The 13,335-nt window shown below is 41.3% G+C and overlaps 1 protein-coding gene across 2 annotated transcripts in view; it reads right to left on the reverse strand.

Annotated features, from left to right (window-relative positions):
• Positions 1-13,335, reverse strand: part of LOC308394644 (sodium channel protein type 2 subunit alpha-like) — a 40,634-nt gene that overhangs the window by 24,187 nt on the left and 3,112 nt on the right. Inside the window, exons 2-11 of one of the 2 annotated variants that reach the window (XM_080879053.1) lie at positions 10,008-10,327; positions 9,176-9,294; positions 8,771-8,860; positions 8,232-8,360; positions 7,296-7,387; positions 4,212-4,502; positions 3,392-3,455; positions 2,440-2,581; positions 1,881-2,087; positions 351-629 (exon numbers count right to left, since the gene is read on the reverse strand). In XM_080879053.1, the coding sequence (XP_080735179.1) occupies positions 351-629; positions 1,881-2,087; positions 2,440-2,581; positions 3,392-3,455; positions 4,212-4,502; positions 7,296-7,387; positions 8,232-8,360; positions 8,771-8,860; positions 9,176-9,294; positions 10,008-10,274 (1,680 nt within the window). In that variant the 5' untranslated portion in view covers positions 10,275-10,327. Of the gene's footprint in view, positions 1-350; positions 630-1,880; positions 2,088-2,439; positions 2,582-3,391; positions 3,456-4,211; positions 4,503-7,295; positions 7,388-7,629; positions 7,722-8,231; positions 8,361-8,770; positions 8,861-9,175; positions 9,295-10,007; positions 10,328-13,335 lie in introns of both variants that reach the window. The other variant, XM_080879052.1, reaches the window with a different exon arrangement.

Below are 13,335 nucleotides of genomic sequence, written 5' to 3' on the forward strand. Positions count from 1 at the left end.
GCATCTCTAGGCCTCAATAATAAACAAGTAATGTTTAGTTTTTTTTACCCCATTAGAGATGGATCTGTTCACAGTCTGCAGCTCATTTAGTTGCTGGTATGGTTAGTCATACAATTCTACATAATTTCATTAAAAATCTTACCCAGTGTGGGGTTTGGCCAAGCTTACAAGGGATGACCTTTGAAAGCTGATACAGATCTGTATCTATTTCAGGAATTTTTCAAGGATTCTTTGACATTGCAAAGAAAAAGCAAGATTGTTCATTTTACATCACTTCTTCACAAATGCATACTGATTTGAATAAATATTAGACAACACTGTCTTGATTTTATTGAACTCTTTTTATTTACCTGGTTGGGTGAAGAGCATCTCTTCTCATAAGAAAGCCTGTTGGCATCAATAGAGAAACGGAAGCTGGACCTCTTGATGCTGTCCTCAGACTCAGATTTGTGGAACTTGTCACGGCACCCCCTCTCCTCCTCTTCCTCCCTCTGCTTCCTCTTCTTCCGCCTGTTGCGTCGCTCTTTGGCGCTTTTCGAGCTGAGCTTAGATGTCCCTGAGGAGGACTCGGAGGTAGGGCGTCCTCTCCCGCTGTATTCGCCACTCTCTGTGGCTGCTGCCGCGGCAACCTGCCAGCCAATCCGAACACAAACACAGTTGTCATAGCAACCCAGCGACTGTCTCAGAGGCTCTGGCAGACTGAAGCGGAGGAGAGTAGCCTGGCAGCTGAGCGCAGCAGCAAAAACAGTAACAGCCAAACACGTCTGATACCTTCTAAAAATTGACTTTTGTTTATTTCCAGTCAAACCATTCTTGCATTTATAACATTTTTCAAGAAAAACAACAAACTGTGTGGATGCTTAGATACTTAGTTTACAGTCTTTTTAAAATTAAACACATTGTCTGTTTCATTGGATATACCGTTATTGGGATAGGAATGTCTTGGAAATGTGTATGTGCTACACTTCAGTGTAAAACATATAATTATATTTTAGCATAAGAATTTAACAGTCTCTCATGGCAACCCCTCAACCTCCTAGTAGATTTATCTTTGGTATCAAGTCCCTTTGAAAGCTCTTGAGTTTGGGTGTCTGTGTTGCCCTCCTGCCCGTCCGACAGGGATACAGAAATACCCCATCAGCCTTTTACTGCTGAGGGGTAATAAAAACATCTGAATGCTTGAGCAGAACCACTGAAGGAGAGATCAGAGGTGGAGAAGGAGCGCTGAAAATGCAGCTATGAAATGACTCATGTACATTAATATAATAAGGAAGCAAGAAACAAGCACATTAGAATGTTAAACAAATACTTTTTAAAAATGAAAATTAATGTATTGGTCAATGTTTGATGGTAGAGTTATACTATGAAAAAATGACAGTGCCATTATAGAGTGTAGTTTGCAAACTAATCAGCAACATCCTGTGAAGATACCACTCAACTCAGTACCACTGGCTGCTTAGCTATGATGCATCTGCTGCAAACAGTGCTGAGACCAATCAACGCAATAGAAACGAAGCCATTTGACCCGTTTTATTTCAAGTGTGTTCATTTATAAGTCGAACAACTACATTATTTAATTTGGCATCTAATATTTTCCAGTCAACCACAACAGCAAATCTCCAGAGTTGCCTGGGCCTCATTAACAAAAAGGCGAATAAAAACAAAGCTCCCAAACTTCTCTTTCCTCAGCAGTTTGAAACAACATTAATTAATATGGACAGTTATTTAACAATAAATGCCCACATGAAAAAAATGTCAAATAAAATTTCTCAGATAATCATTATAATTAAATAGCTAAAGAGAGGAGGTTACTTATACAAGTAACCTCTTCTCTTTAGCTTTAAAGTATCAGTTCTAAAGAAAAAAGATGAATGTCCTGCCTGTGCCTCCTCCTGCTGTCTCTTCAGCTGCTCCAGCATAGCCTGGAACTCCTCCTCTTTCTGCTGGGCCTCCTCGATGGTGGCCTGGTTTTGCTCGTCATAAGCCATGGCCACCACAGCCAAGATCAGGTTGACCAGGTAAAAAGACCCCAGAAAGATCACCAGCACGAAGAAGATCATGTAGGGCTTCCCTGCTGCACGCAAAGTCTGCAAAATCCAAAACAGCTGGATTATTTTTAAGACAAGAAAACAAGAAACGGGCACAATATGCATCCTTTAGTCCTCAGAAATAAGGCACAGTGATGCTGTAGAACAGGGGACCCCAATACCAGTCCGCGAGGGCCGGTGTCCCTGCAGGTTTTAGATCTCACCCTGGGTCAACACACCTGAATCACATGATTAGTTCATTACCAGGCCTCTGGAGAACTTCAAGACATGTTGAGAAGGTAATTTATCCATTTAAATCAGCTGTGATGGATCAAGGACACATATAAAACCTGCAGGGACACCAGCCCTCGTGGACTGGGATTGGGGACCCCTGCTGTAGAGGCCTACCCACCTGCTGGTAGAGGTTTTCCCAGTAGTCTTGGGTCATGAGGCGGAACAAGGACAGGAAGGCCCAGCTGAAGGTGTCAAAGCTGGTGTAGCCGTAGTCTGGATTGCGACCTGCTTTCAAACATGAAAAGCCCTCTGGGCAGACCCTTTGAGAAAACAACACTTTGGATTAGATGTACTTTTTATATTATTTTAAAAGAGAAGTAATAAGAGTAAGTTTGAGGGATCAGAACCCTGAAATTTAGTTATTATTGTCACAATGCATACTGTCAATGCAAAGTATAGTAGAACAAAACCTCTGTCCATACCTCTGTCCATTCACATTTCCATTCTGACAGATAGAGACAATTTACTTTAATGACACTGCTGCATATTACAGAGTATCACTGTCCCCCCCCCCCCATGCTACGCTATACACGAGCCTTTACCATCATAAAAACAACTTCAATAATCAATAAAGAGAAACAGGAACTCAATAGTGTGGATGCTTAAGCATCCACACAATTACACAGTACAAAACTACCTGCTCAATCTGACTTGAGACCTGGAACAAAGTGTGAGACAGACATTGAAAATAACTAAGGAATTTTCCATAAACAAATATAAACATTTGCCTTTAAACCCCTGAGATACTGCAGTAGTTAACATGATATGAAAGATAGCATTCAAAGGACTTTAATAGGGAGTCTGGCCTTACTTAGAGCTACTTAGAGTTACTCAGCAGATCACAAAGAAGAAGAAGAAAAAAAAGGATAAGTAATCTACTAACACAAGTACAGCACATTGACACGCATGATATAACCTTAGATTTTACACGTTTACCCGAGGATAGAGCAGCAGTTTAGATTCCTGGAATGCTTCTGCACAGTGGCAAGTGTCAAAACTGATTGTGTACGTATACTAAGCTTTGTGGTGTAGTCTAATTGGCCATATAAATAAAACATTTTGAGTCTTACCCAGCACCACTGCCATTTCCACAGAGCAGAGCATCCCTACGGCCAGGGAGGTAATAGTAATTTCCTAGAGGGTAGAGGAGATAGAGGGCTGGTCAGTCACAACAACATCAAAGCGCCATGAGCGTCATGGATATGAGTAATGGTGGCAAAAGAAGGCCAATATGCACCCTGTTGGTTTTTCTTCAGTTTTAGCATATGGCTTAAAAGTCTGAAGGAAAGGATTTGTTTTTACACTACTCATCTGTTTGGTGGTTTTTCATGATGTAAGCACATATCATCATTTAACTGTGTAATAAGTATATCAGTTATCTTTAAAAACAAAAATGTTTTTTAATCCCTTTTTCATTTTAGGTCTTAAAAGAAATGCAAATGTAATCTCTCTGTATCCATCTTCTTTTTCTCTGGCTTGTTATGTGATTGTTGTGTAGCCGGTGCATGTCTTGTTGATAACCAGTGAGTCACCCTTTTCTAACACTTTAAACTGCTCATGCCACACAGATGGGCTATGGGAGAATGATGAGAGGTAGAGAGGGGGTGAAAGTGGAGGGTTTCATTGTTGTGGCGATTATCTGGCACATTTGCCACATTCTCCCACCAGCTCTTGTTGGAGAGCGCAACGCCTGCTCCCAGCCATCGCTGTCACTCTCTATCAAGGCAACAAGTCAGCATGCCTGACCTCCCCCCACCACTCGACCATTACCGCCACCACCCTGACCTATCTCTGACTATAACCAGCATCTAGGGTGGGAGAGTTGACTGTATTTAACCCCAATGAGCGCCTGGCAGACACGAAACACTTTCACCAATTCATTTGGCTTACTCTCATCATTGATGTACTCTATCCAGTCGAAGGAGTTTTTTGTGATGTTCTCCATGAACGTGACGTTCTCCACCAATGTGATGTTCTCCACCAATGTGTTGTTGCTTTCATGTGTGTTGTTCAAAGTTGTGTTGCTGCCCAAAGGAATGCGCACGCACTTCTGCCTCAGGTTGCCCATGAAGAGCTGGAGGCCGATGAGGGCAAAGACACTGAGACAGAACACGGTGAGGATCATCACATCTGACAGCTTTTTCACTGACTGGATCAGTGCACCAACAATAGTCTTCAAACCTAAATGGGAGAGAAGGCAAGGGGGTACGGGAGTAGGAGTGGGACATCGCAGAATGATTAACGCCTGCTAATTGCAGCCACTAGCTGGTAAAGAAGCTAATAACAGCTTACAGGAGAAAGCAGCCAAAATGATCTGCAGTGGAGGTTCCTGTATGAACTACTTGCAGTCATACTGGAACCAAGCTGACACAGACCACTGCTGATCATGAATAAACCCCTAGAGAAATTTATGTATTTCATGCCCATTACAGTGCTATGGTTTTGGGGTCTCTGGGAGAATGATCATTAATAAGTCATTGCTTTTATTTTAAACAGACTGTCACTGAAACTATTCAAGTGAGCTCTTTTTTTGACAGTGCATAGTACTGTGGATGGGATCATTGAAAACCTGCTGCTGCATGCATTCAGTGGAGTGCAGTATAAATTGGAGTGTGACTTATCCTCTGACACACAGAATGGTCTCATGAATTTCTTAGACATCTGGTTTGTAAGGCATAAAGAAAATGGGCCACCACATACAGGGAAGACTGCACCCCAGCCTTTTTATGTTGAGGAGCTACAGTTTTGTTTATGTGCTTCAGAGATGAATTATTTCTGCATGTAACCTTTGAACATTTTGTTTGTGCATGGTGGAATCAAGTCGTATTATTCATTTTCTTGATGAAAATTATATTATATAGACTGGAAGATGTTAGCAATGTTTAGCAAACCCACACTAGATTGATAAACTTGGTAGAACATCAAGTTTGATGAATAAAGACCGTATGATGATAACACAAACCCCTTGGCTCAGTTCCAAAATTCTTCTGCTACAACAAACCTAGGCTTTCATTGGAACACCAAACACTTTATCTGGCACAATTAACCTCCAACTTTTCTATTTATGTTTTTGACCCTGATGGCTGATATGTTTTTTGATATCTATATATCGCCAGGTTAGCTGGCATGACTGTTAAAGCCTGGTATTTATCCTTAACCTTAACTGAGAATGATATCTGCTCATCTAACTCTCACCAAGAAAATGAGAACGTTAAATCTCTTAACAAAGTAAATTCCCATAACAGAGTGGTATTACATAGAAGACTGATGAGATATTTACATCTCCGTTCTTTAAACAACCATTTTTTTCACAGAACCGTCTTTTTTATTACCCTTTATCACAAAATGTGTTCCAGTTCCTGAAAAATACCACCATGCACCAGCACTGCTTGCACTGTCACAAAAGAATGAGCTCACTGTGTTTAACTTGAGTCTGAATGTAGCTATGAGAGCTGCAAAAAGTAATAGAAAGGGGAAATAGATGATGGTCTTTATCCAAAGAGTCAGTGCCAGTTTTTGGCACATAAACCGGTTCACATAAACCGTTCAACAACAACAACAACATTAAAACCATTTATCTAAGACTGTGCAGGGCACGACATGGGACCTCCAGGAGAGCCAGTCTGGCTCTGTGGATGTGTGGCTTGCTCCAGCACATTTAACAGATGTTTGATGGATTAGAATCTGGAAGCCAAGTCAACTCCTTGGGCTCCACATTGTCTTTTTAAGGAATGGCAGGACACATTGGGCCTCATTTTCTAATATTTGCCCTGACCCCCTAAAAAGAAGATTTATGACATGTGTGCTTGTCCTGCCTGCATGGAGTCAAAGTGGAAATGAAAAAAGAATAACATACTATAAGATAAAGAAGAAAACAGGCAGAGGGTATGGAGCATGTGATCTGTCAGGCCAAGACAAGTAACTCACTGCAATGAAAAAAAAAACCCTTCCTATTCTTCAGCATTTCTGGGATAGTGCCAAGAAGTGACGACACCCAAAATACTTTATGATATGATAAAACGAGATGCAGAATACGAATATGCTTGGATTTGAAGGCTAAAGCCTAAAGCTTTCTGTTAGTATTTTGATTTTTGTATATGCAATTTACTTTATTGCCGATTATGATGTTTTGGTAAAGTGGAAATAACAGCCAAAAGGCATCATAATTATTTTAATTATTTATAATTAAAATAATTATTAGTTTTATAATTATAATTTATAATTTATTAGTAGCAGTATTTATTTTAAATACTTGTGTTTAAATTTCCTAAAGGGATAGTTCATAATTATTTAATTTTTCCATAAAGAAATGACAAATGTAGGGACAAACTATTGAGAAATCCCTGACTTGTGCATTAAACATTCATATACACAAATGAGGGCCATTGTCCTGCTTGGGGAGACTGCTGTTGCCATGACAATGATCAGCTAATGTTATCGTCTGTACCTGTCCTGGGTTCTATTGTTGTTGTTGATTAGCATATGAACGTTTTGTTAGTTTGCGCTGTGAATTGCGTTAGTGTTAAGAATGCCGTTACCCAACCACCACTCACCATATCACAATTTCTCACAATTTCAAACACACAACACTGAACAAGACATGCACAGGAAAAACAAGGTAAGGAGGAACCCTACACACGTAAGTGCTTACCACCAGAAAATCGGCTTTTGCAATGTCTCATGCAAAAAGGAAAATGAAATAGTGCACAGAAATCTACTCTTACGGCTCCCAAGGCAAGAATAGATTCCAACCAAAAAGAATTCTGCCTTAAAGGATGTATCTAAAAGCTAAGAATCGTGTCAATCTGTGCAGATTGGGGCCAGATTCCAGCTTTTACTGGCCTTGGGACGAAGGCAGCACGAGGGACGGCTTAGCTACAGTGAGATGAGCTTGGGGGAGGGGGGGGGTTGGATGTTAGCGCCAGTTAGCCATTAGCATTTCCCTAACGCCATGGGCCTTGATGGCTCTCTCACCTGGGATGACTGATATAGTTTTCAGGGCTCGCAGAACCCTGAAGGTTCGCAGTGCTGAGACATTGCCCATGTCCACAAACTCTGTGACATATCTGTAAGGGAAAGGAGGAGGCAGACGGGAAGGAGGGGGTGGGCGGGGATGTGGGGCATTTCAGGAAAGGTGTGGCACAAACACACATGCGCACACACACACACACGCACGCACACACACACACACATGAGGTGTGACAAGACAAAAAGAGGGTCGTAGGATGGGAAGAGGGGAGAGGAGGGAACGACAAAAAGTCACACACAGGACAAAAGGGAGGAGTGCTGGCAGCAGGCGCGGCCTTACCTGGTATTACTGAGATAGTTTTCAAAGCTCGCAAAACTCTGAATGTGCGCAGAGCTGAAACATTGCCTAGGTTTACAAACTCTGTTATATACCTGCAGGATTAAATGCACAGTTACTACACAGCAAAGAACAGGCAAACCCAGTGAGAAACAAAACTGCCCCTCAAACAACCATTACCAACTACAGACCTCTCTCAGACACAATAAGATGATAGTACTATTACATTACGTGCTCAGCGTGTAACAAATACTACGTCACACACACACAAAAAAAAAAATAGCACTGTAATGCCGAAGGCTGCCTTTTATAGTTGTAAGGGAGATAGCAGAAGTCATTGAGGCATGAGACTAATATGGGCCGAGATACACAGTGCTTTGGGGCCTCACATCCATTATAACAGAGCAGAGTTAAGATTCTTGGCCACGATTTTAAAGCGTACATGAATAAGCTGCAGATTGCTGCAGTGCTCTCCATTTGATCTGTTCTTTTTCTCACATTCAGTGTGCCTTATTAGGCTGCTGGGCTAATTAAAAGCATTTGGCCTTGTAATCTACGCCATATCATGTTAAGCTGATCCTAACTGTGTTTGTCATAATACTTACGCCATGAGGATAACACTGAAGTCCAGCCAGTTCCACGGGTCTCGCAAGAAAGTGAACTTCCCCACACAGAAGCCCCTGGCCAGGATCTTTATAAGGGACTCAAAGGTGTAAATCCCCGTAAATGTGTACCTGGAAAAGAAGGTGAAATGAGTTTTTCTGAGCATAAGAGGTCCTTATAACAGCTCTACTTGCCCTCTGACTGTGGATTTAACAAAATCTGCTTACTTTTCGAAAAAATCCATTATTAATCTAATCAGGCACTAAATAGTGTCTGTTTTGTATTATTTATATGTAGATTCTTAGATGGAGTTTCTATACATAGCAGACTGGAGTAGGGTTGGGTCTGGCACATACTCGTATTTAAGAGGGAATTTTAAAACCTCGATAACAATAGAATCTTATGAATCACAAATTAAGTAATTATCAGGACCGAGCGCCAGGCAAAAATAGTCCTGATTTGAAGAGTGTTGTCTCCGTGTGTCCAAAATTAACTGAATAGGGACAGCAAGAAATTCAAAAATAAACAACTGGTAACTTACTCTACATTCTTGGCCCAATCTGGGGGATTACTGAGGGTCATGAAAGCACAGTTGGTCAGGATCGTGAACATGATCAATATGCTGAACATCGTGGAAACAAAGTCAAGGACAATGCAGTATTTGGGCACTTGAAGCATATATCATTCTGTTTGGTACATACAACAAGCTCTGACAGTTAAACAGCTGAAACTGATATTTCCTCATCCATCGCTGTCATAGTACACAGTACTATATCTTTTCTTCGACAGCTAAGCTGCTGTAAGGACTAAAAAAAAAGTCTACTTAAAAAGTCTGAGCCAATCATGATATTTAGTGTTCATCAGCAGCCCATTTAAATCCCTCTTTTGTCTGATAAACCCTTTAATCCAAATCAAGCTGCATCTGTAGCAAACTCTAAAAGGATATGAGTGCACTAAAACTTTAATAGCTATCCTCCTCAGAGGATTGAAGGGACTTAGGATGTACAAAGCAGGAGTGGCATTGAAACGGAAGATTGCCTTCCCACGATTCAATACTATGAAGGTCTGAAAGAGAGACAAAAGAAATCTGGTTAATATCTGTGTCATACAAAAACCTCATTCTTTTTCAAAAGACCTAAGAGACCCCTGTGCATGTGTGATTGGTTATAACGGTAATTAGGACCGTGTTAGGCTATGTCCAGCTGGATGAGTCCACCGCAGGCAGGACATGTCTGGCACCACAGTCCTACTGGCACAGCAGCTCAGATTAGCATTTAGCACCTCTGTTGGCCCAGGCTTTAAAAGACTCTGGCTTGACTAACCACATTAATGCTGCACTATGGTTTACAGTTCAGTCTGTCCATGTGCTAAATGTGATACAGTTTGATAATATTGCGTGATTTAAAAACAAACCCTGTTCGTCTGAGCCACAGATTCAATGCAACCTGCCTTCAGAAGAAAACCTGAAAAACCTTGGCGGGATTTTAGACATGTGGGAGGAAACTCTGCCCAGTCGTTCACTTACAATAGTTTGTTCAGAACATCATGCAATTAACCTCAAGCTTTTATGAACTGCAAAGCTTGAACTAGAAAATGTAGACCTGTAATGTATCAAAATTCAGTGCATGAGTCATACTGTAATTGAAAGCTAAATTGGTGTACTTAATGATACTTTGAGGCCTGCAAAGCTAAGAAATTGTGTTAGAGTTATCCACGGACGTCCATTTGGATGTTATTCTTTTACAGCGGAACGTGAAGCGATGACATTAATAACACACCTTCTGACTGCTATAGTAGGGGTCGATGTCCTCCAGAGGAGTGGACACCAGGCCGGGAGGGATGTCCCCATAAATGAAGGGGAGAGATTTCCCCGCCTCCACATCGCTGTTGGGCTTGGGCCCATTTTCATCGTCGCTGTCGCTGCGGCGCTCCACCCGTGGTCTCTGGGCCTCCTCCTCGGCGATGCGCCTTTCGATGGCGGCCAGCGACTCGGGGACGAAGGGGCGGAAGCTGTCAGGTCCGGGCGGTATAAGCAGCTGTGCCATCTTGTCATCCTGCTCCTTCAGAGGGAAGCGAAGTGCTCAGCTGGGATAGGTAGCTGCAGGGGGAAAGGCAAGGAGAAATGAACCAAGACCTAAAAAAAGCACCAGTGGGAGGAGTGAAGTCATCTACCTGGGACATGTTATAATATAGTACGAACAGGTGGAACTGCTACCTGTGTAAATGATTTTAATGACGTGTGAAGCTGGACCATGTGACATTTCTGGATTTATCACTGACAGTTTGCAACTAGAATGTGAGAAGGGCAAAGCATTATGAGCACAAAATGCTTTTCCCCCCAAATACTGTTGTGATTATTAGCAGAAGAGAAAACACTAATGACACACAGCATCTCAAAAAAAAATATTAGTTCCTCTATTTTTAATATTTACTAAACATGACCAGCTATACTTTGCTAAAAGAAGGATTTAAAGTAGGTCATTTCTTTCTGTAGGGAGTAATTTAATTAGCAACAGACAACATCCTGATCCCTTCGATGAGTTCAGACCGAATACAAGTCAAATTATAGCATTTCCTCATGTACGTCACCTGAGCAGACTGCCAACTTATATTATTTAATACACATAGATGCAGAACTGTTGGCTGCTGGTTACTGGAACGCCATATCAAAGCAGCTTTTGTGGAGGCAGATGTTTATACCTTCATACTAGTAAATATAAAAGCATAACTCGTTGTACGTGTGATATGGAAGACTTGGGTTAATCTGGGTTTTCATGCGGAAATATCTTATTTTGATTATAACAATAATAGCTATATAATATCATCTTTAAAGGGAGAAAAATGATTTTTTGATCTCTGCTGAATGTGTAAGTCTGGAATGAACAGTCACTATTTTTATGGCCACTAGAATTCTGGCTCTTACAGGTTGCAATCTGTGTACCACAGCCAATGTCTCAGTTAACCAATCGCAGATACTCCTGATCTCAACGCACTGTTCCACAGAACCAGTTTCTTCCATTCCAACTGCTCCACCACCACGGATGAGACCAAAAAACAGGGACAAGATTGCAAACCTGCAAATGGCTGGAATTGGGACCATCAGCAAGAAGTTTGGTGACAAGGGGCGAGCTGTTGGAGTGATTATTTTTCAGAAATGGAAGACATATAAAATGACTACCAGTTACCCTTGATCTGGAGCTCCATGCAAAAATCTTGGCTCATGTGGTGATGATGATTATGAGAAAGGTGAAGGATCAGGCCAAAATAGGATGAGTTCATTAGTAATCTAAAGGTCTTCTTGGTTAGACCGCAGCCACCTAGGAGACCCTGTTTTTTCATGTCTCTTTTGTGCATCTAGTCTTGGTTAATAAAGTAGGTCTAAGGTAAAAGCTGTGCCATGTGCTGAACAGTTCTTATGCTACCAAGCTAACTGATAAACTGCCATCACAGGGTTTACAGCGCTGATATCAGAGGGCAGTGAGCCCATTTTCACATATGACTACATTACAGTCGTAGCAAAACCAGTTTTGGCCAGAGACATTAACAGTTCAACTATGTTTGCTAGTTGTTTACATTTCTGTAAATGTTTGCACTAGTGAAAAGATAGCTGTAGAGGGACCGGTGGCATATAAAGTAAATGGAAAGCTGGTGCAAATTCAGGCATCAGTTGAAAAGTCTGCAGAGAAATAAAAGGCAGACCTTTCCCTAAAACATCCACTCTTATTATATATTTCACATCTCTATCACTTTATCATGCTGTTAGAATGATAGCCAATTTAGACATTTGCTAAAGTTTTACAGAGATTTCTTCTTCTTTTTATTATTATTATTGTTGTTGTTTTATTAACTCATTCACTGCCAATGGCTGGCAGTGAATGAGTTAATTCCATAGAAGATCCTGCAGAAAGGAATCACGTTGATGTGATTCATTCAGTTCAGACTTAGCTGTGTTTAAAGCGTTAGGAAAATGCAGCAGGTCTGACCCAAAGGATAGTCTGCCATTGTTCCGCCAAAAAACCCCACTCTTATTCAGACATGTTCGATTACCATCACAATTAGGCACATATATCATATTTTGACCATGCAATCACTATTATGCTTCTTATATGGTGACATGAAACCAGTTTGCAAAGATTTGGAAGCATTTGAAAGGCTGGGAGAGAAAACGTATGAAAAGAGCACATTTCACATGCAAATGGTCCTGAGTGACTAATACCAAATTGAGTGCCTCATTGTATAACACAATAGTGTGGCATTTGCAGTTTTTATAACCAGTGAATGACAAACAGGAATCATCTCACAATCATCACATGGAAAATAATAAGTATGATCTGGTTATAAACCATCAATACACTTTGAGACAGAGGCAAAAAAAACAACAACAACTGTCTCTGACTACAAGGTAAACTATTTAAGCAAAGCAGGTCCCAGTCTTCACTGAGGCAGTCAAAAGTGGCACTGAAGTCAGTGACATTCCTTCAGCTGATTCACTGGGACACAAAAGTAGCCAGCAGCAACAGAGGTGGTCAGCAAAAGGAACAAAAAAAAAAAAAGGAAAAAAAGAGTGTCACTGAAGAGAATATTGGTCTACTTTTTTTAATGCTGCATTCTGCCATGTGGAGAAAGCAGCATCTGCAGAATGAGAGGAGCCACTGTCCTTTTACTGCTAATTAATTGGCGGACAGCCTCACATTAGAAAAAAAAAAAGCCTGTTTTTCCAGTGACTTTCAGCAGAAACAAATGAAGCAGGCATTAATTACAGGCTTTTTATTACTTCCTCCCTCAATCAGCCACACTACCCGATTCCTCCTGCCAACCATCTACTGTACCACCCTTCACACCCAGAGGCCCACCCTGTTCCCACAGGATGGAAGGGAAGAAACACAAACAAGATTTTCTCCCCTGCCAAAAAAACTAAAAAAAACCTTGATGAGCCATTATTAGCTGGTTCACGGTGCCGCCCAGTCGCTGCAGTCTCACAGGTGGGTCCTGTTCCCTGTGGGATCTTATACTGCCACAGAAAACAGGAACCTCCCCTCTGGCAACCTCAAAAGTGAGGTCTCCTTGAATCATCAGCTTTTCTTCCTTTTCGAAATGGAAATGGAG

Source organism: Rhamphochromis sp. 'chilingali', assembly GCF_963969265.1.
Source record: "Rhamphochromis sp. 'chilingali' genome assembly, chromosome: 3".
Taxonomy (NCBI): domain Eukaryota; kingdom Metazoa; phylum Chordata; class Actinopteri; order Cichliformes; family Cichlidae; genus Rhamphochromis; species Rhamphochromis sp. 'chilingali'.